Raw genomic sequence first — 20,190 nt, 5'->3', positions numbered from 1 at the left:
TCCCACCGCTGCAACTCCTGTGTAGCCAGGTACAGCTGGACCGCCAATAAAAACCCAACCAGTGAAGGTTAAGTTCTAGATTTGTGTGGGTACTTATGTACCACTATCGTCTGGTAAACAAATTGTGTACAGTCAGCATCAAATTGTTCATGACACACAAAGTGGCCAAAAAGTTGACAATAGAACCTTATTCCAATTAACACAAAGACGTGTTGCGGGCTTATTGGCTACTCTGGGTATCGCTAGGCCTGTTCATCTCCGCGAGTTTCTTCGGCGCAGTACCGATCACTGACGTTTGTCAACAAAATGGTGCTCGACTCTTGAGACAAGCTAAATTATATAGTAGTTATAGTATATTTTTTTAAATACCTTCGCGAAGTTAACCTTCTGTACGTAGTACCTACTTATTATTATTCTGTGGTGTCACGAACTATTTGACGCTAACTGTGCAGTAATAAACAGTCCAGGTATCAACCTTTGTTTGCTAGTACATACAAGAGATTAGAGATGAGACGTATTTACTAGAACAGATCTACACACTAGGTATTTTACAGTACTAGGCGGCACCTATTCCAATTTTTTAAATACTTAATCCACCTAGTATTTTATAAATTACACGATTTCCGACCCTATCATCAAAGTAATAGAGGTTATTATTGCGTAATCCGTAGTCGTGTATTACGCGCACCTAGTATTTCTCGCTAAGCTTATGTGCGAACGTAGAGATTCACTCCGTCTCTATCTGACCAAACAATTTTGAGCGCGACGAAGCAAACGCACACAAACGTAGTCAAACCATATTCATGTAAATAAGAAAAAAATATGTAAATATTTTTATGAAATTGATATCTTTTAAATACGCCAACTTTTAAGTTGACAGTCCTAAGCCTGTTGAAGTATGAAGGGAGGAATTATTATTCAATTTCAAATTGCATTATTCATACTACGGTTGTATCTTTAAAAAAAAAATTGTATTTTAAAGTCATATTACGTGGATTAGTCCGCATTAGTCGCGTCAAGTATGCTAAGTTACTGCGTACTAGGTGGAATTAAATAGGTATTTGGATCGAGTATTAATAAATACTAGGAATAGGTGCACCTAGTATCAAATTTACCTAGTATAACCCATCTCTACAAGAGATACCGCTTTGTTCCAGTAAGCAGGACAACTGCTAGATTGCGGTCGCTTCGCCGGCAGTCGTGTTCCTGTGTTCCATCTGATACAGACTGCCCCAGTTGTGGCGATAAGCGTCCACTTTTCAATTTACTGGAAATAATGCAGTTGGAATCAACTATTCCCGTTCCCGTTAACCACTCTTAGCTAAGCTGAATATAGGGTGTCCCTAAAGTGAAAAATAATTCAATCACGTTATTATCGTATAAGGCCCGATTTCCACCAGGCGGAGCGAAGCGGAGAAGAGAAGTGGAAATAATGAAATATGATTGGTCAAAACACTTCTCTGCTCAGTTCCACCTTGGTGAAAATCGGGCCATACGCTCCATTTTTAGTAACTTTCAGCTGTCATTTTTCTTTTTACATCCCGCAATTTGCTGCAAAAATGAGGGCAAATTGATATCGTGCGGTATTTTTGGGACAGCCTATATTATTATGTTTGTGTTAGGAGTGGCTGCACCACAATAGTCGTCGAGAGGTCGCTAGTTTGACCCCTTAGCGACCCGAGAGGTCAGGAGTCCGATGCCGAGACCTTTAGACTATATTGTCGCCTAATATAGCTCTAAATATGAAGAATAATTAATCTTGTTGTGTTGAAACAAATCCCAGAATAGCTAACTATTCTTAGAATCAACAAAAAGTTAATATAACCCACGTGTCTTTAATACGGTATCCTTCCGTTTGGCCAAATTACTTTTCGCCAAATTTCACTTCCCAAACAACTTATCGCCAAAGTTTCATTTCCCAAATGAACTTTTAGCAACTGCTCTTTTCGCAACTAATTCATTTGGTCAATGTTTATATAGCAAATGTTTTATTTTGCCAAATATTATATTCCAAATAATTTGTTTCGTCAAATTGACACTTCACATACTTACCCACCGTTACCCACAAATCAAAGCATAGGCACATCATGGTTTTCACAAGAATTTTATGTAAAACAAAGAGATTGCAGAAAACAGTATGGTTGCAGAAAGTAGGTATTACAGAAAATAGTGGTTAGGTTAGGTTAGGTTAGAACAGTGACCATTAACGCGCGAAGGCGAGCGAAGCGTGCCGCGGCAGCGGCCGCCGAGCGCTAGAATCACCTTTATTGTTGATGAATCATTTGGAAATTTCGATAAAAAGAATGAAATATGAAAATTAGTATAGAAAAAAATTTATATTAACTACCCACGATACAAAATAATAACCACAAGCTTATTTGTATTCCATTCTATGCATCAATCAAATTATTTTGTAAATTGTTTATTGTGAAATATTTTTGCCAAATGAAACATTTGGCAAAACATACTTTGCCAAACAATAATTTGGTAAACAATAATATGCCAAAAACGACATTTGCCAATTAAACATTTGCAATAAGTTGTTTTGCCAAATGAAAATTTGCTAAATGAAAATTTGCGAAACGTTGTTTGCGATGTGATAATTTGGGAAACGTTTTTTGGCCAAACATTAGTAATCCCTTTAATACTCGAGTGAGTACATATTTACTGAGCTAGCGTCTTTATCTTGAATCTCATTAACTTACTATATTTAGATTAAAAGACTCAGTTACAAATTATAAAAAATATATAAAACCGTAATAATAATGTGAAAAAGCCAGATCCAATTGATGTTTTTAAAACTGGGACTCCCAAACGAAAAAGGTTGACCATAATCCACCTTCCAATCCATAAATCCATCCATACCTATATGAAAAAGACTTACAAAATTTTTAAAATTTTCCTAATTTCTATGTCTAGAATTACCCTTTTGTTTGAAATAATCAATTTAAACCGTAATATAAAACCCTTTCATTTGGCAAAATACATGTCTAAAGCCTATTTTTTTGTTTAGTCGAGTCAAATTTGAAAGTCTATGAATTTAGTTATATTAACCTTTTCGTGGAAATCCTTGGGGGAGGCCTTTGTCCAGCAGTGGACGTCTTTCGGCTGAAACGAACGAACGAACGAACCTTTTCGTAGTCAACAAAATTCAGGATTTGAAATGAAATAAGAATGCTACAAAAGCTCCTTATTTTCAAAATAATAAGCTTTCGTTTTCGTTACGCTCGCACTTGATGTGTTGTTGAAAAATTAGTGCAATCTGCATTCATATTGCATACCCACGCCTCTTCTGTATGCATTGGGGTTCTAGCACGAGCGTCCCTAGGGCTCTTCCCGAGCTGGCATTTTCCCGTTTGGGAGATTTGGGACTCGTAAATATGTCTGACATGAAAATAATGAGTTTCTTGTTATATTAGGGAGGCGTTGGCTTACTAACCTAGATAAGTACCATACCATTGGTGTGGATTTTTTGGGTTTGAGGGCCCTTTTCTGCTCTTGACCGGTGCTCATAACCTAAGCCACCTAACATAACATGTAACGACAAGTGAAGGCTGACATTATATAGAAAAACTTAGTTCAACTTGTTATCTAAGTTGAACTGCTATGGGTCTAGTAAGAACCTTTGTATACGTCCAACGTGGAGCAATAAAGGCTTTGAAATTGAACTCTCTCGATTTATTTATTTAGAAAAGACAGGTTTCGAATTTTTAATTCACCTTTATTTATTTACCTACTATATCCTATGCTGTTTTCAAGAGTATAGTTACTTTGTAATGCTCTCCTGACGTGAACATGTTAACGGTTGCCGAAATAAAAGGTATCGACGCGTTCCCGTACAAAAATAAATTTTTAGTGACAATAGAAAAAGTTGGCAATCGTTACTTTTGTACGAGTGAACTTTATAGGTGCCCAAATGGAAAAGTGCCCGTTTGGGATGAACCCGAGTCATATAACACGAACCTTCCAAGCCGTACACAGAGGTAACTTGTTGATCTTGAACTCACCCTTATTTCCCACGAAATAAGGACGTCATTTGAAATTGTTACAGTTGAGATGCTGCAAGTATTTTTCTTTTCGGATTGGTCAATTTGCGCGCTACGAGTTTTTGTGATTATAGTTGTGAAGGTGTTTTATTGTAAATACGTTTTTGTGTACTAAAGTCTGAATGTGTCATTCTCTAAATATTATGGTTATGTGGTTGTGTCTTGGGAATCAATGTCAGAGAGCTCTTCAGGTACAAATCTTTTGACATACTTTTATAAGTATTTCCGATCGAACTACATTTTTAATAAAAAGACTATAATAGACCTGCTATAATTTGATTATTGATTCAGATCGAAAACAAAATAATGTAGTTAATTGAAAACTAATTAGGTTTACAGGGCTGGCCCGAGGTGTTCTTTTGAGTTGAAATTGTTGATAAATAGTAAGTATTTGTAAATAAAAGAAGGTCTTACCCTAGATAATATTTTTCTTTAGCTATAAGGGTTTTAACACACAGACAAATTAATAAATGAAAGTGGTTTGTCATTTCTTGTTAAATAACATTTTGTAAAAACGCCAGACCGAAATCAGAAACAAATGACAATTCGAAAAACAATTGAACATCGTAAAGAAGAAAAAACAATAAAGCAAAACAACAAAGCGAGCAATAAAATAAATTGGTTTTCTATTATTTTAATAGTATTAAAGAGAACGGATATAAATTGGAAAAAATATGTCAATGTTGTTAAAATAAATTATATTCGTTCACAGATAATTACGAATCGAAGAACATTATTAATTTATAGCTCAATTTGTAGCATTTGCTTGGAGCTTGTTAATTAGTGTATTTTTAATTGCACATTGATATATGATGCCGGATAAAATACAATAAACAAATGTTTTTCACGTGAAATTATAAAACTTATATTTAAAATATAGACACGAACATAAAGTAAATATAATAGTTATGTATACCTCCAACAACCTAACCTAACCGATCATAAAAAAAGGCATACAATAAAAGCGCTACATACTCGTAGTCTGCTGTATCTTCTTACTCTAAAATTAAACACTACTGAATGGATTTTCATGCGGTTTTCAGTTTTCACCAATACGTAAGAGTGATTCTTGAAGACGGCTTATCAGGCAAGGAAAAAAACATACGATTGTTTTTATCCCAGTTTACGAAAGGGGGAAAGCGCGTGATAAAACCTTTCTGTTGACCGATACCTATTCACACTCATTTCAGGGGGTACACGGGCAAAGCCGCGGGCGCAAGTTAGTATCCGTCTAATATTATAAATGCGAAAGTTTGGATGTCTGGATGTTTGTTACTCTTTCACGCAAAAACTACTGAACGGATTTTCATGAAACTACAGTATTATTGTTTATAACCCAGAATAACATATAGGCTATAATTTATGACTATCTGTGACAAACTAAATTTCACGCGGGTGAAGCCGCGGGCAAAAGCAAATTTTATATCATTGTTTTAGAACCGTCCCCAAAATTGATTAGGTACCTAAAGAAATTAATTCTGAATTACGCGCCACAATATTGGCGGGTCTTGGCTGTGTCCGGAATTTTGGCTTTTTAAGTGCCTGCCAGTTATTTGGGCCCATCTGCCAACGGAAACGCGCCACCTGCGTGCAGTGAACCGCGTCCGGAACTGCGCGCAAGGAGCGGTTTCCGTGTCCTGCACTGTAGGCCCTTGAGCATACACCGATCCCGCTTTTAGGGTCGCTCGGGAATCGGAAGAAGAAAGAACGTTTTTGATTATATTTTTGTAATGTTTTGTCGAATTAACATTACTTAATTTTATTAACGAACATTGCGTTTGTAAACAATGTTAAGTAAAACTAAGAACAGTTAGGTGAATAATTATATTTGTGTAAAGAGACATAATTTAATAAGAATAGGCTGTGTTCGTTGAGGATTTAATAATGAATTGAAATAATGATGATAATTGATAGTTCAAATTCAAATTTCTTTATTCATAACGAGGTGTTTTTAAATTTCTATATTGCGATCGAGGAATTCTTTTAAGTAAATAAATACTTGTGGTAAAATATCTCCGCTCTCCATATTAATTTAACATCAATTGACAAGTAGTTGGCGATTGGAAAAGAGAAAATATCTTTTGTGGGAAAGTAATAAACATTCCTTAAAACGAACACAATGTTCGTAAACAAAACTAAGTGGGTTTAGGCAAATCATATTTGAGTAAACGGAGTCGGACACAATAGAAAATTTAATTAGATACGGTGGTTCAGCTGTCGTCGAGAAATTAGTTTACGTTAGGAATAAAGATTTTGTAAGAACATTAACAATGATTTTACTGTGTTATTTCTAAGTTATTTGATATTCGCTTCAATTCAAAATTCGAAATACTTTATAATTTTCATTGTCTTCGATTACGCCGACTTTAACACGGTATTCTAGTTGTTTATTAAGTATTTATAAATTGTTGTTCTCACTCAAATTAAAAATTAGTGTTACTTCAAAATAAAGTGTTAAATATTTTTAATTGGGTTGTGTTAACTTTGTTAAAAATTTCATTATGTTCACGTTTTTTATTCTGGACACACGTATTTTCTAGTCTCTAACCTGTCTAAATCTAAACCTAGCTAGTCAATGTGTAAATAAAATATTTTCCATTAAAAATAAACCCGGCTTAGATACAGAATCGAGATTGCCTTATTAATAAGGCATTGAATACGTCACGTTCGGTGGGACGTAAAGTCAGTGTGTGAAGGACTGGACGCTTGCCCAGCGGAGTACTGGCTAATAAAATAGTTTAACAGTTTTTGGCTTACAATAAAAGTTAGTTCAGTGGCAAAAAAGTGGAAAAAAGTGGTTAAAAGTGGATAAAAAGTGTCTAAATTAATCTAAAACATAGCTTTTACTACTCGTTGATAAACTTACTTGTTGAGTGTTGATTACTTGAGTTTGTGGATTACTCAAATGGATTCTAAATTACACTTGAAATAGTGCATTGTGGTCAAAAATTGTGTGGTTAAATGACGAATTAATGTCTCTACTATTGATCCGAATCAACAAGTAACATTATTGGAAGAAATGGTGACAAACAGTGACAAATGTGTGGCTTAGTTTTCATCTAAAACTCGGTGATTTGGTGAAATTATATTACTGAGGATAATGGAACTGTCAGAACGGTGAGTGAGAATAATAAAGCAATTAAATAGGTTATTATTATATCAGTATCAGCACGTGATAGTCAATTATAGATAATTGAACGTGCTGATAGATTTAATCAGAGCCCAATATAGGTATTACGTTCAGGCTTAGTTAGTTACTGACTAACACAAATACAAGAAAATAAAATTAAGGTGTCTGTTATAAACAGCTATTTATGCTAGTATTTAATGTTCTTATATCTTTAAATATAAACCCGAAATACCACTCACACGAAATTTCAGAGACTAATGCCCGTTTTCACCATCAATCCTTAATTTTAAGTGGCCCCTATGGTAACACACTTAATAGGAATTTTGTTTTCATAGGGGTCACTTAAAACTTAGGGATTGATGGTGAAAACGGGCATTAAACACCTACAAACTTGAAATTTGGCAGGTAGGTAGGGGTAGGTCCATAAAGGGTGTAAACATCCGCTAAGAATGGATTTTACGAAACTCCACGCCTAAGGGGGTAAAACGGGGTCCAACCGTACGAAGTCGCGGACGGCCGCTAGTCTTAAAATATCAATGAGTATAATAATATCATTCCAATAAATCAATAACTATCCCCATAATTATTAATTAGGTATGATTCTTTTGTGATTTACACTGTGGTACGAATAGCTCTAGAAACGATATTTTCCTACAGATTACACTGACCGTAGCTGGTACAACCAAGCAACTACTTGTAGAGTTCATCATCATCATCATTTCAGCCATAGGACGTCCACTGCTGAACATAGGCCTCCCCAATGCTTTCCATTTTGATCGATTGGTAGCGGCCTGCGTCCAGCGCTTCCCTGCTACCTTTATGATGTCGTCTGTCGTTGTAGAGTGATATTATAGACGAAGACGTAGCGTGGGCAGGCCTCCCACTAGGTGGACCGACGATCTGGTAAAGATCGCGGGAGGTGTCTGGATGCGAGCGGCGCAGGACCGGTCTTTGTGGAAATCCTAGGGAGAGGCCTTTGTCCAGCAGTGGACGTCTTTCGGCTGAAACGAACGAACAAACGATTATAGACAAAGTCACGTGCATCAACAAGTTCCAAAATAATAACGCCAATGTGATTATACATGTCACATGTCCGCCCACATTGGACAGGCTTCAGCTCCAATCCTAGTTAATCTGCATACAACTTCAAGCTCTAATAAGCAATAACCGAATTCAATATTTCTATGTTAATACGTCTATCTAATTAGTTCTAGTAGATATTTGGAGCTAGGTTAAAGAATACTAGCTTTTCGCCCGCGGCTTCGCCTGCGTGGAATTTTGTCTGTCACAGAAAAACTTTAACACGCGCGTTCCTGTTTCAAAAACCGGGATAAAAACTATCCTATGTCCTTTCCCGGGACTCAAACTATCTCTATGCCAAATTTCATCAATATCGGTTCAGTGGTTTAGGCGTGAAAGAGAGACAGACAGAGTTACTTTCGCATTTATAATATTATTAAATACTAATATTATAATACTATAGATGCTTGGTATAGCTAATTTAGGTTATAGAATAGCTAATTTAGATTCGTGAGTCGGGTTATAAACACCTTAGGTTATTAACTTTGATGAGATTTGATATTAGAGCTGCAGAATAGTGTCCGACCGAAACTAGTTTTACGACCGAAACCGAAACCGAAAACGAATTTCGGCAACGGTGTCTATTTCGGCCGAAACCGAAACCGAAACCGAAACTTCCTTACAAGGCTCATATTTTGAGGGAAAAATAAAGAAATGCGAAAATGCACTGCCTGAAAGAATCGCACAACCTACTCCAACTACATGACTAGCCGCGCTATGGAACCGGCTAGGAAGGGGTATCTTTGTTCAACAATAGCTTCGAAAGTAATAGACGTAAACTAATAAATTTACATTCGTTTTGTAGAATAGCTCAAATACTAATAATACAATGCAAATAAAACATACTTTAACGACCTGGTTTTTCTTGTGTTGGAAAATAACTGAAAAATAAGTGAAAAAAGTCATGTTTTTTTCTACTTAAATCCATTCCTACTCCCTTAAAATGTGTGAAACTTGTGTCTGTTTTCTACTTTACTAATAGATCATTTTATCAGCTATCGCATGACATAAAATATTTGCTCATTAGTGTTAAGGTGCCCACGCAGTCACTTGTTTTTGAAGGAAGAGGTGAATTCTAAAAATTAAAAACAAAGCCTTGTAATTTTTTGAGAAATGGGTCAAGCCCCAAATTTGAAGTATTTTCATCGATAAAATTGTCCATAGATCACGCCCTTAAAGTTTGATCACTACATGCCCGGACACATTGTATAATACTATAAATTAAGTATAAACTATGATCGTGCATTTAGCACATTCGGTTTCGGTCGTAGTTTCGGCAAGTTTGCCGCCGAAAACGAAACTAAACCGAAACTGGTGTTTTTACCGAAACTCAACCGAAAACGAAACCGAAACCGAACATTCGGTCGGACACTACTGCAGAAATGTCTACAGTCAAACTGTTAGGCCGGGACGTGTGAAAAGGACCTTAGGCTGGGTTGCACCAAGTCTGTCAAACTCCTTCCGCTGCTTGTTGTGTGCAGCAGCTGGTAAGGCCGAGGAACACATGCTGGGGGCAAAAGATTGCCCTCAGCCGGCGCAAAAGCCGAAGCCGGCGCAGCGAGCCGGCACGTAAGGGCGACAGTTTGAGTGAGGCTGCGGCCAAAGCGTGGGGGTACGCATGTGAACGACTTAACGGCGCCTTACGTGCTAAGCGCCACCCGAGGGACCCGTCAGGTTTTTATTGGGTACCTAGGCCCTGCCCTTCTGGCAGGGAGAGCCCCACATAACCTACCGGAACCCCCGGACCGGTGGGTATGCATTTCAATACATTTTCCTGACGCAAAAAAAGTCTGTCAAACTCCTTACTAACAACACCTCTAGGAACGATACACCGGTTATGGTGATAGTCACGGTTAAAATAAGGTGGTGCAACTCAGCCTTAGGGTGCTTATTATAACTTTACCCTACTTACTTATTTACTTATGTAGAGTCACCAACATTATGAAATACTTACTTTTTTGTTGGGTCGCGCCTAGTAAAATTAATAATATTCCACTGTGTATAAAGAACATAGATGCTGTCGATTGTAGTTACTGTTTTAATTACCTAAAAATATTCGTATCGATAGTTTAAATAGGACTATCACAACATCACTATTTGAAATTACCAAGCGAATATAAATGGTTTGGATTTGAACCAACGTTTTGACACCTACACATTTATTGATTCCACAATTTATTGGAGTCCAACATGTTGTACCAACGATAAAATATGAAGTATTACAGCACATGCCGCCAAAGGCTATGAAATAAAATTGCAAAACAGACAAGTGCGAGTTGGATTTGTCAGAGTAAGGTAAAGACACCTTATGTTCTTGCAATAAGAAAGGTTTATTATTATTATTTTACAAAAAATGTGCGTTTTTAAATAATAGTCAGCATCAAATGACTCTTTGGGTGTCACGAACTATTTGACGCTGAACTGTACAAAAAAAAGAAAAAAACTTTTGCAATTTAATTCTGATTTTTTTTTCAGTTAATTAACGGTAATATTTATGCACATTCTGTAAAAGTTGCATACCATTAAGTTGCTTTGACACCCCTAAGGAACTCTAAAAGCACCAATCTAATTTTTGCGAGAAAACGCAATAAAATTCCTATAGGAAACCAAATTCACATGCCCATTTCTTGATTCCGCCTTTCGCCGACTGCGCAAAATGATATAATGTGTTTGTATCCGATTTGTGCAGATTAGAGTACGTAAATGTTATAAATAACGCGTGTAACCCAAAAAACTAATCGTTTAACGATTTGTTTACTAAGATAAACGTTTCTTACATAAAATGTTGCCATTTAAAATCATATTGTTGCAAAAAATCTTTGTGATCATCGAATCCACGACCTCTGACGCAACGTCATCTAAAATGTAAATTGTTAAAGTTAAATTAACATAATTAAACATTTTCAACCGTAATTAAGTGTCATTCGGGTCAAGTTTTGGTTTTGAATATTTTATAAAATCTGTTTCACAATTCCTTGATAAGAATCAATACTAATATTATGAGAAAAGATTTGTTGAATGGCTTCCGAAATTTCTGGACCGATTAGAAAAAATATTTCACCATTTGAATCCTAATATCTTAAACTATATCTACCCGTGCGAAACCGGGGCGAGCCGCTAGTTTGTGATAAATAAACTTTTGTTTATAACTACCTTCTACTGTGGCTTCACACGGCTATGATTTTGTTCTATCAAAGAAAGCAGTTTTCATGTTTCATCTTTTGCCATAACAACAGTTGCGTATCACATTATACCTACATAGAAATTACATAATAGTCATTTATAACAAATGAATAAGAACCCACAGTGTAATGTACCTTAATGTTCCATCGTCCAAAGTATATTCCTCTAAAACTGCCATGTTACTTCTAAGTATCTATTATCAAGTGCTTAACCCGTCTTCGGCGGCACTTAAAACAAACTCCTATACAGCTTTAAGCCATAAAGTGGAGTTATAGCGGCTGTATAAGCGCTATCGTAGTTACATGCTGTACACGCGATTTTCAAGATAACCGCGCATCACTATTACATAATCATGATAACCTTCGGCTCGGCTCCGGGACGCAGCTCAGTTGAGCTCAAATTATAGCCCGTGGTATGGAGTAACGGGCGCGCTACATACGTGTGAGATAAAGTCGGAGAGCGGGTAGAATTAAACGCTTCAAAGCATTTGATTTGATTTCCAGGCTGGAAACAATGTGACAGGTTCAATTTTGTGATCGCTGCTCTGTGTCTTTTTTTCATGTAATTTACATACTTCTCTACGTGTACCTCTAGTCTCTACACAGCATGGAAATAATTATGTTGTACAAATTGCTTGCTTAAAATGTAGATTTAGCACTCTAAAGCAGTGTTAACTGTTAATAAACGTCAATTAAAAAGAGTGTGATGTTAGCTGTATGTAGGTACGTTATTCCTTGATACTAAAAGCACTAGATGGATTTTGATGAAACTTTACAACAATATTACTATAATATCCTACTTGAAACAGCATATAAACTAGTAGTAAGTAATACAATAATTATGTAATAAATTCATTTTTTTATTTAAATCTATGCGGACGAAGTCGCTGACATGTATGGCTGGCTGTGTATTAATTTTCTCTGCTACATCATTTGACTTCTCTCATAACTTAAACCACACAACACACTTACCGTATCGTTCCAATGGCTAAACACCACTTATGGCTAGAATTTTAGACGTAACAAGCCAGACAAGGGGTTTTTGCCGTCAAGCGATCATCCAGATGGCATGATTGCCCTGTAAGGAAACCGGGAGGCTTATTAATATCCCCTTGGAAAAGAGGGATTGACAGGCGTGGGATGTGAAGTTATAGATCTAGCGCTTAAGAGCGTTTACGCCGTTTGGCACAAAAACAGTACTTTTTCAACCCGTTACAATCATTAACCAGTTACATTACAAAAATGTTATAGGCATAAATAATTAGGCAATTTCGTCGTCTAATTAGTTAGTTGAGAAAATATTTCGATTAGTATAGTATTTAAGAATTCTATCAAGATAAGTCCACACAGGTTTTCAAATTTCCACTTTAGCGTCAGTTTACAAGCTGAATTTTTTATAAAAAATACTGTGGAAACGATATAACAAACATTTATATCCTATAGCATAGGTCCTAAGGCAAATAGTTAGTTGAGAAAAATCTTAGATTTAAGCATTTTACAATAAGAAATCACAAATTCAAAGAACGTGAAATACCCAAAAATCAAAGTGATTTTTACGCCATTATTCTTCTTTAATTCAACATAAAAATAGCTTATTATAATAAAACAACATCTTCTTTAAAATATTTACTTTGAAACGATATATAATTCATTGTTATTGTTTTGCTATAAACATTTGAAAACGATTAAAAAACGCCGCGCGCGAATCATTTCCAATGATGCCCCTTGAAACGCCGCGCTTCGCGTAAACGCTCTTAAGACAGTGCCTGAGGTATGGAAGCGGCACGGGAGGGGTTTTTTTGACATAAAACGTGACAGAGCATACAAATCTGAAGTTTCGCTGACATTTGACGTAACAAAAACACATCGTCATCATAAGAGCCATAGGACGTCCATTGCACTGCTGTACATAATCCTCCCCCAACAATTTTCATAATGACCGGTTGGTAGCGGCCTACATCCAGCGCCTTCATGCTACCTTTATGAGGTGATCAGCCCACCTTGTGGGTGGACATTCTACGCTGCGCTTTCCGGTACGTGGCTTCCACTCCAGAATCTTGCTGCCCCATCGGCCGTCAGTTCTGCGTAGATGTGCCCTGCCCATGCCTATGTAATTACATTTGCCTCTTGTAAAGTGGATGGATCCTACAGTGGAAAAGAAATAAATAATGATGACGATGTAAATGCTATCTATATTTAGCAAAGATTACCCGCTTCGTAGTAGCTGAGTGTAGAATCATCAGTAATTCAATCGATGCCGTCAATGAAAGCAACAACCCAATCCTAACTTTCCGAGGAACGTCAACAAAAGTCAAACAAATTAACTGACTAACAGCGTAACATACACTTGCGACTAAATCGCACATATCTCGTAATCATAATGATTAGAACTTCACGCATACCGTATGCGTGAAGTATGCGGTATACGGTATACGTAACATAACACTTTAGCCGTTATTGGTTAAAAATTAGCCTGAATCTCACCTGATGGAAAGTGATAATCAGATCAATGATGGTAGTGAGCTTCACAAGGATTCCTCAACCACAGAGGAACTGCATGCTAGCTGACTATACCTCATTAATTTACGTAGGTACAGGACGTAGTTGTAATAGTTGCAATTTTACAACAAAAAAATGTATCGTTAATGTGTAGTCGACTGTTCCGTTCTGCTATGACCTTTTTATACCTAAATAATACAACTTAAGATTACTCTCAATCCCTAGTGAAATGTAAAATTTCCATTAAGTCTTGTTGCCGATGCAGACTCTTTTAGATTTACAAATGAAAACCAAATTGTGTTAAGACTATTCGCTGGGTGCGAAGTACTAGGTGGGGGGGACATAATCTATCGCAGCGCTCATGGTGGTCAAAAGTAGAAATAATGTTAGCTCTGTCATCAGATGTATCTGTCAATGGCAAAGCGATTCTACATAATACATTTTAATATCATTAATTAATCGCATGAAAAGGGTCCTACTGGGAACTTAAATAAAAGAGTGGACTGTATTTCGATAGGGCTGTTTTAATAGCCGTTTACAATTTGGAAATAACTAAACTATACAACGTGGTAGTACAAAAATGAGTCACAGTAGTTGTTGTGCACAGATGTTTGCCTTATGATGAGAGCGTGAATTATTGAACTCTGCCCTTGTTTTGTTCTTAATTCTTCTACATCTCGGACTTGTCCAGCCAATACCAACAACTTTCCTTTAAATACGGTTTGTGGTTGGAATTTGATATTGTAACTCTCACAAACCCGGTCTTCAAAACGATACTCATTTCGATCTGAAAACGATATTTAATTTATTACTAGCGATACAGAAACATTTAAATATATTTACTGTTATATAATGAAACCGTTAAAGTAGCTTTTTCTTTTTGTTTTACTGTAAAACTACAACTATAAATGAAGTAAACAAACCCTGACACAATCAAAATTAAACACACTTTTTGGACTTACCTCATTTGATTTGAATGACCAAAATGATTTCAAAACCTTTTTTCCACCCAAATCGTGGTATCACAACAATTTATTAGTTGAAAATATTTGTTATTTTTTCATTTCGATATTTTTTCACAAATATACGACCTAAATGTCAATGTGACAGAGCCCACAAGTTGTGGACGCTAGTTGGCGCTGTAATCGTGCACGGAGCCAATTAAGTTTTCGTCAAAAACACTTTAGAAATGCCAAAGTTGAAGTAAAGTCAATTGGTGTTATTGTAATTAAAGCAACTGACCTTTAGTTCGTCGATTGACCGCAAAATTTATTTTTGTTCTCTTTAAAAAAATATTTTAGGCATGAACTTTTAAAACATGTTGAATAACTATTTCAAATTATTGTGGTGATAGCCAGTGGCCTGGTTTTTAAAATATCATGTTTCAAACTAGATACTTATCGTTTTCTTAATACATAGGTGAACAATTAACTACATAGAATAAGTTTCATAGAAGAAATACAGCGCTAAACAATAGTGTAAACAAGGTTCGAGAAATTTCTCCAATTAATTCAATGAGCGTGTTATTGCAGACAAATGGATTAAATTAATACAATTTAACCCATTCATGTACAATGACATGCCCTTTTCCCTTTGGTTCCTTGTTGATTCCTTGGAAAAATACGATAGACAAATTATTGCCCCGGGCAGTATCCGAACATGCAATCTCAGGCTTTTGGCAGAAATTGAATCGACTCAAGTACCTATCTAAAATAATCTCACCTCACCCTATTTCAGTAAAATTCTGTAGCCTTTGGTACCCACCCACAAAGCTTACAATTTAGTCTAAAGTGTGCGGTTATACCGTACCCTGAAGCCGGTTAATAGCATATCAGGTGTACCCACAAAAGTGAGGTCAAAACTAATTCGCGTTCTGCCAAGTTCTCGCACCAGGGAGTATTGTATGGTGTTAATAATACATCGCAACATTTGGGACGAGATGAAGGCCTGTGAGATACGTTCGGAAATTGTATATTTATTGTTATACGGACAGAAATAATAATATAAACGTTTAGGTGAGTAGGTTTTCGGGTCAGGTTCAGAGTAATTGGCATTTTAGGGATTTAAGTAACATATTATTATTTCCAGTTTTCCAGCCTTCAAAAGCATGAAACTAAATTAATAATTAACTGTGCGTAGAGTGTCGCACGCAACACGTCTTTGTTACAATGAGGGCTATCCTTTTTATACTTAACAGTTGGCACCCCTGGCGATTGACAGGACCTTACTCTACAGTGGCGCCATCTTGATGAGTGCAAATGCGATAGTCCTGCTACCACATTCGCGCTCACCAATTGGTGCCACTGTCTTCGCTACTAGCAAGTGACAGGACCTTACTCTACAGTGGCGCTAACTGGTGAGCGCAAAAACGATAGCCCTCATTGGAATAAGGTTGTGTTGTCAACTTTTTGCCCACTTTGGGTGTCACGAACTACGAGTATTTGACGCTGACTTGTCCCTGGATGTGGGCAACGCGAGACTGATTGTTATGGAAATTCTTGGGGGAGGCCTCTGTCCAGCAGTGGACGTCATTTGGCTGAAACGAACGAACGAAAAAATTTGACATTCATTATCATCATCATTTCAGCCATAGGACGTCCACTGCTGAACATAAGCCTCCCCCAATGATTTCCATGTTGATGTTGACCGGTTGGTAGCGTCCTGCGTCCAGCGCCTTCCTGCTACCTTTATGATTCCATGTTGATGTTGACCGGTTGGTAGTGGCCTGCATTCAGCGCTTTCCTGGTATCTTTATGATGTGGTCGGATGAAACCTTTAATTAAATTATTGTGTTTGTCCCCAGCCGGAGCGAGTCGGCTCTGAACAGCCCAACGGAGCCGGATGTATCGCTCGCGGCCTCCCTTACGGACCCGCTGGAGGCCCATACCTTGGAGGAGGCCAGGAGAACCATCAGGTACATACCCACTGATTCAATACATCCATCCATCTATCCGTATTGGCGCAGAACAGACTGGAGTGGAGACTCTTCGTAGGCCACAACTCACTTTGGGTCGCTGCTTCTGCTTAGATAGTTATCTATACAAAGTTTTATGAATTGACGATAAATGCAGTGTTGCAGAACATAATTTTGAACTTAAAAATCTGACTCCTTCGGATGGGATTTGGATCCAACCTGTAACCTCTCGCTTGCCCTATAAATATTAATGACTATCAATATTTGACCTCGACTCGATTGGTGGTACTATTGGTACTATTATCATCACCACACGTGATACATGTACCTATTAGTATTGGCATTAGGCACACTTTTTTTACTTCCACTCATGATCGAGTGTCAATAAGTGAAATAACCAAACCAAAAAGCTTGTATTATTTTTACAAATATTAAATTATTTATTTGCAGGGACCTCCGGATGAAGTACCGCGCGCAAGCGCACCAGCTGCTAACATGGCGGCGCGCGAACCGCACGCAAGAGGAACTGCTGACCCGCCTGCAGCGGGAAAAGGCGGAGCAGCTCAAGACCCTCTCCAGCCAACTCCTCCTCTTCGAGTCACGACTCGTCCGCAAGCAGAAGGAGATCACCAACATGCTAGCTCTCCGCGAAACAATCATCATGAAGCAGCAAAAGGTCATCGAATCGCTCCAATCCAAACTACTCGACAACGGCATCGACACCTCCCAAACCATACCAGACTTCAGGGACATGCTGCAAGACACACACATTACAGGAGATTTCGATTCTCTGAATGATTCGGACTCCGCTGTGATTATGGAGGATGTTGACTCGGACTGCAGCAATCTCCCTCACATACCGCGTTTCAGATCAGCTAATCCTGACAGCGTGACGATAGTCAGGTCAATATCTGACGCCATAGACCCTAACTTGAAGTACAATGTTGTGAGGCGGTCGAATGGATTCCTTCGACGTCCAGAAATACTAGAAACTGTCTACAGCGTCGAGGAAGAGGTCGACGGTGATTCCACCAAAGGTCTCAGCGCTCAAAACAGCACAGAAAAGGAGCTGAAAGACGCAAACAAAACTGACGAGGAGAAATTCAAAGAGACCAGTCTTCTAGCTCAGAGGCGTGATAATTTTAGGATGAGGAGCGTCGTGCTGACCGCTGAGGTGAAAAGCATTGACAACGACAAGGATCTCAAGCCCAAAGGCGGTAAGGAGGTGTGGTCGTACAGTTACGTGCCAAAAAGGATGATGCCTGCCAACGACTCTGATGAGGAGGTGACTTCCAACCCCGAGAGCGACGAGGGCGACCCCGAGCCGAGACCCAACCACGTCGTGACCTACAACCGAGTGATGTCCAACCACAGGAATGTGACCAAACCTAAAGACGTTAAGTATAAGAGGATAAATAAGGCGAAATCTAAAAGCTTAGAAGAATTGCGGGGTAGGTTAAAGAACTGGGTGGAGAAAGGCAGTAAATTGTCGAGCATACCGCTCGAGCATGCTCAGAGTTACGCCTGAACGTCAGTCGAAGTTCCTTTTAATTTAGTTCTCGCGTGAAATGCCACGTTTATGAGCCGCGAAGTAATTTGGAAGAATGTACATTCCCAAATTGGATGTCGGCTCGTGTAATGCGTTACATCACAAGAAATCACGCGTTAAAAATCGTTGTTATAACATTAAATTGAAATAGGGTTGTACCTAACAGCTTTACGAGAAAGCAGATCTTTATTGATACTCTATTCTTGATACTTGAGCTATTGTAAATAGTCTTTCTAAGCATTGATAATGCGTATTGCGAGGAAACTAGGGTAAGTTATTAATGACCTATTGTCTTCACAGTTTTCTATTGATTTGCTTCTAGCGTTATGAATACAAATAATCGCGAACTATTTCACATTGTGAGAATCGGTATCAATAGATAGTTATTTATGTTTGATGTTACCGTATGAATAACGATTAAACAGTAGGTATTAAATGGAAGTGTGAATTCATGTAAAATTTCATTTCTAATTTCTTCTTTTCTCTTTGATAACGTGCCAAATAGATATTTCTGGGACATAAGTATTTGCTCAGGGGAAACCTGTAAAAAGTAATTGGTTTTCCAAAAACGTATTCGAGTGGGATTGTATTGTAATAAGTATGACATATATTTTTCAGGGAGACGAAAAATGTGAAAGTTTACTCCTGTCTTATAAATCTGGTGTTGCCAGAGCTAAAAATCGTTTCGTAGTATTAAGTAACATTGAATCCAACGGACGCTTTAAAAATTAGCTTCATGAATTGTTTCAATTGAAAAATTCGGTAGTGTAGATGTAGTCACCACACGTAGTATTGTTGAAATTATTAGGGTATATTCACAATATTATGTCATACACTCGTAGTATTGTGGATACACCTTTAAGCTTTCAAAAAGTTGATTATACTCTTGGCACCTTTCAAAAACCACATGTATGTTCACTAGTTGAATTTTTGCATTTTGAGAGTTATTAATAAGTAAATGAATACTAGTGGTAACTATTAATAATTATGCATAGTCAAATTAATAGAAAACTGCGAAGTTGCTTTGATTGTACTAATTTTGCGCACGACTGATTTTACGTAATTTCAATTATTGTATTAAAAAAATAAAAATATCCGAAAATTAGGTCGCTTTAACGTCGGAATTGAAAAAAAAAGTGTTATTCTGTGATTTTCAAAAGATATTTTCGTTTTTTCGCATTTCTAGGTAGGTTTGTAAAAATACCAATAAGTAATATATATTTTAAAAATGTTCACAAATATATGATTGTCTAGTTAAAAGTATATTTATTACATTAAAAAGTATCTCAGTGCCAATTTATTGAAGTAATATTTTTTCAATTAATATATTCTTGTAAGTAGAATTTGTCTAATTTTATAAGACGTTGTTCTTGTTGTTATATTATTATGTTTACTGTGAATATAATATTAAAAATATCAAAATTGTACCCAGTGAATTTCTAATTATATTTTTAAACAAATGTCACTTTTCTAAATTCTTATTGACATTGTTTTTTCGTATCAAAGTATTTTTGTATAATTAATTTTGTAAGAATCATTTTTGTATTATAAAAAATATCAAATATGTTATAACAACGTCCTATAAAATTAGTTATACATATCATTTCAGCTGTATATCAGAGAAAGGCTTGACGAACTATATTTTACTACATAAAACCTATAATTGTTGTTCATTCCTAATAATAGTCAAATACACCGATAATTGAAAATAAAAAGATAAGTAAATAACATAGCCGTTTTATTGTGCTTCTTACCTCCTTGACATCAGTAATATTTTTAAATAAATAAAT

At 36.9% G+C, this 20,190-nt stretch overlaps 1 protein-coding gene across 1 annotated transcript in view; it reads left to right on the top strand.

Moving 5' to 3' along the window:
• LOC114358455 (uncharacterized) overlaps positions 1-19,942 on the top strand; it is a 36,450-nt gene extending 16,508 nt beyond the window's left edge. Inside the window, exons 2-3 of the mRNA XM_028312428.1 lie at positions 16,741-16,851; positions 17,302-19,942. Coding sequence (XP_028168229.1) covers positions 16,741-16,851; positions 17,302-18,379 — 1,189 coding nt within the window. The 3' untranslated portion in view covers positions 18,380-19,942. The remainder of the gene's footprint in view (positions 1-16,740; positions 16,852-17,301) is intronic.
• Positions 19,943-20,190: the final 248 nt, after the last annotated feature.

The sequence above is a fragment of the Ostrinia furnacalis genome, unplaced genomic scaffold (assembly GCF_004193835.3).
Source record: "Ostrinia furnacalis isolate ACB-3 unplaced genomic scaffold, ASM419383v2 OfSCF3952, whole genome shotgun sequence".
Classification (NCBI taxonomy): Eukaryota; Metazoa; Arthropoda; class Insecta; order Lepidoptera; family Crambidae; genus Ostrinia; species Ostrinia furnacalis.
Note: the sequence above shows the minus strand (reverse complement) of the source record. Positions and strands in the feature narration are given on the sequence as shown.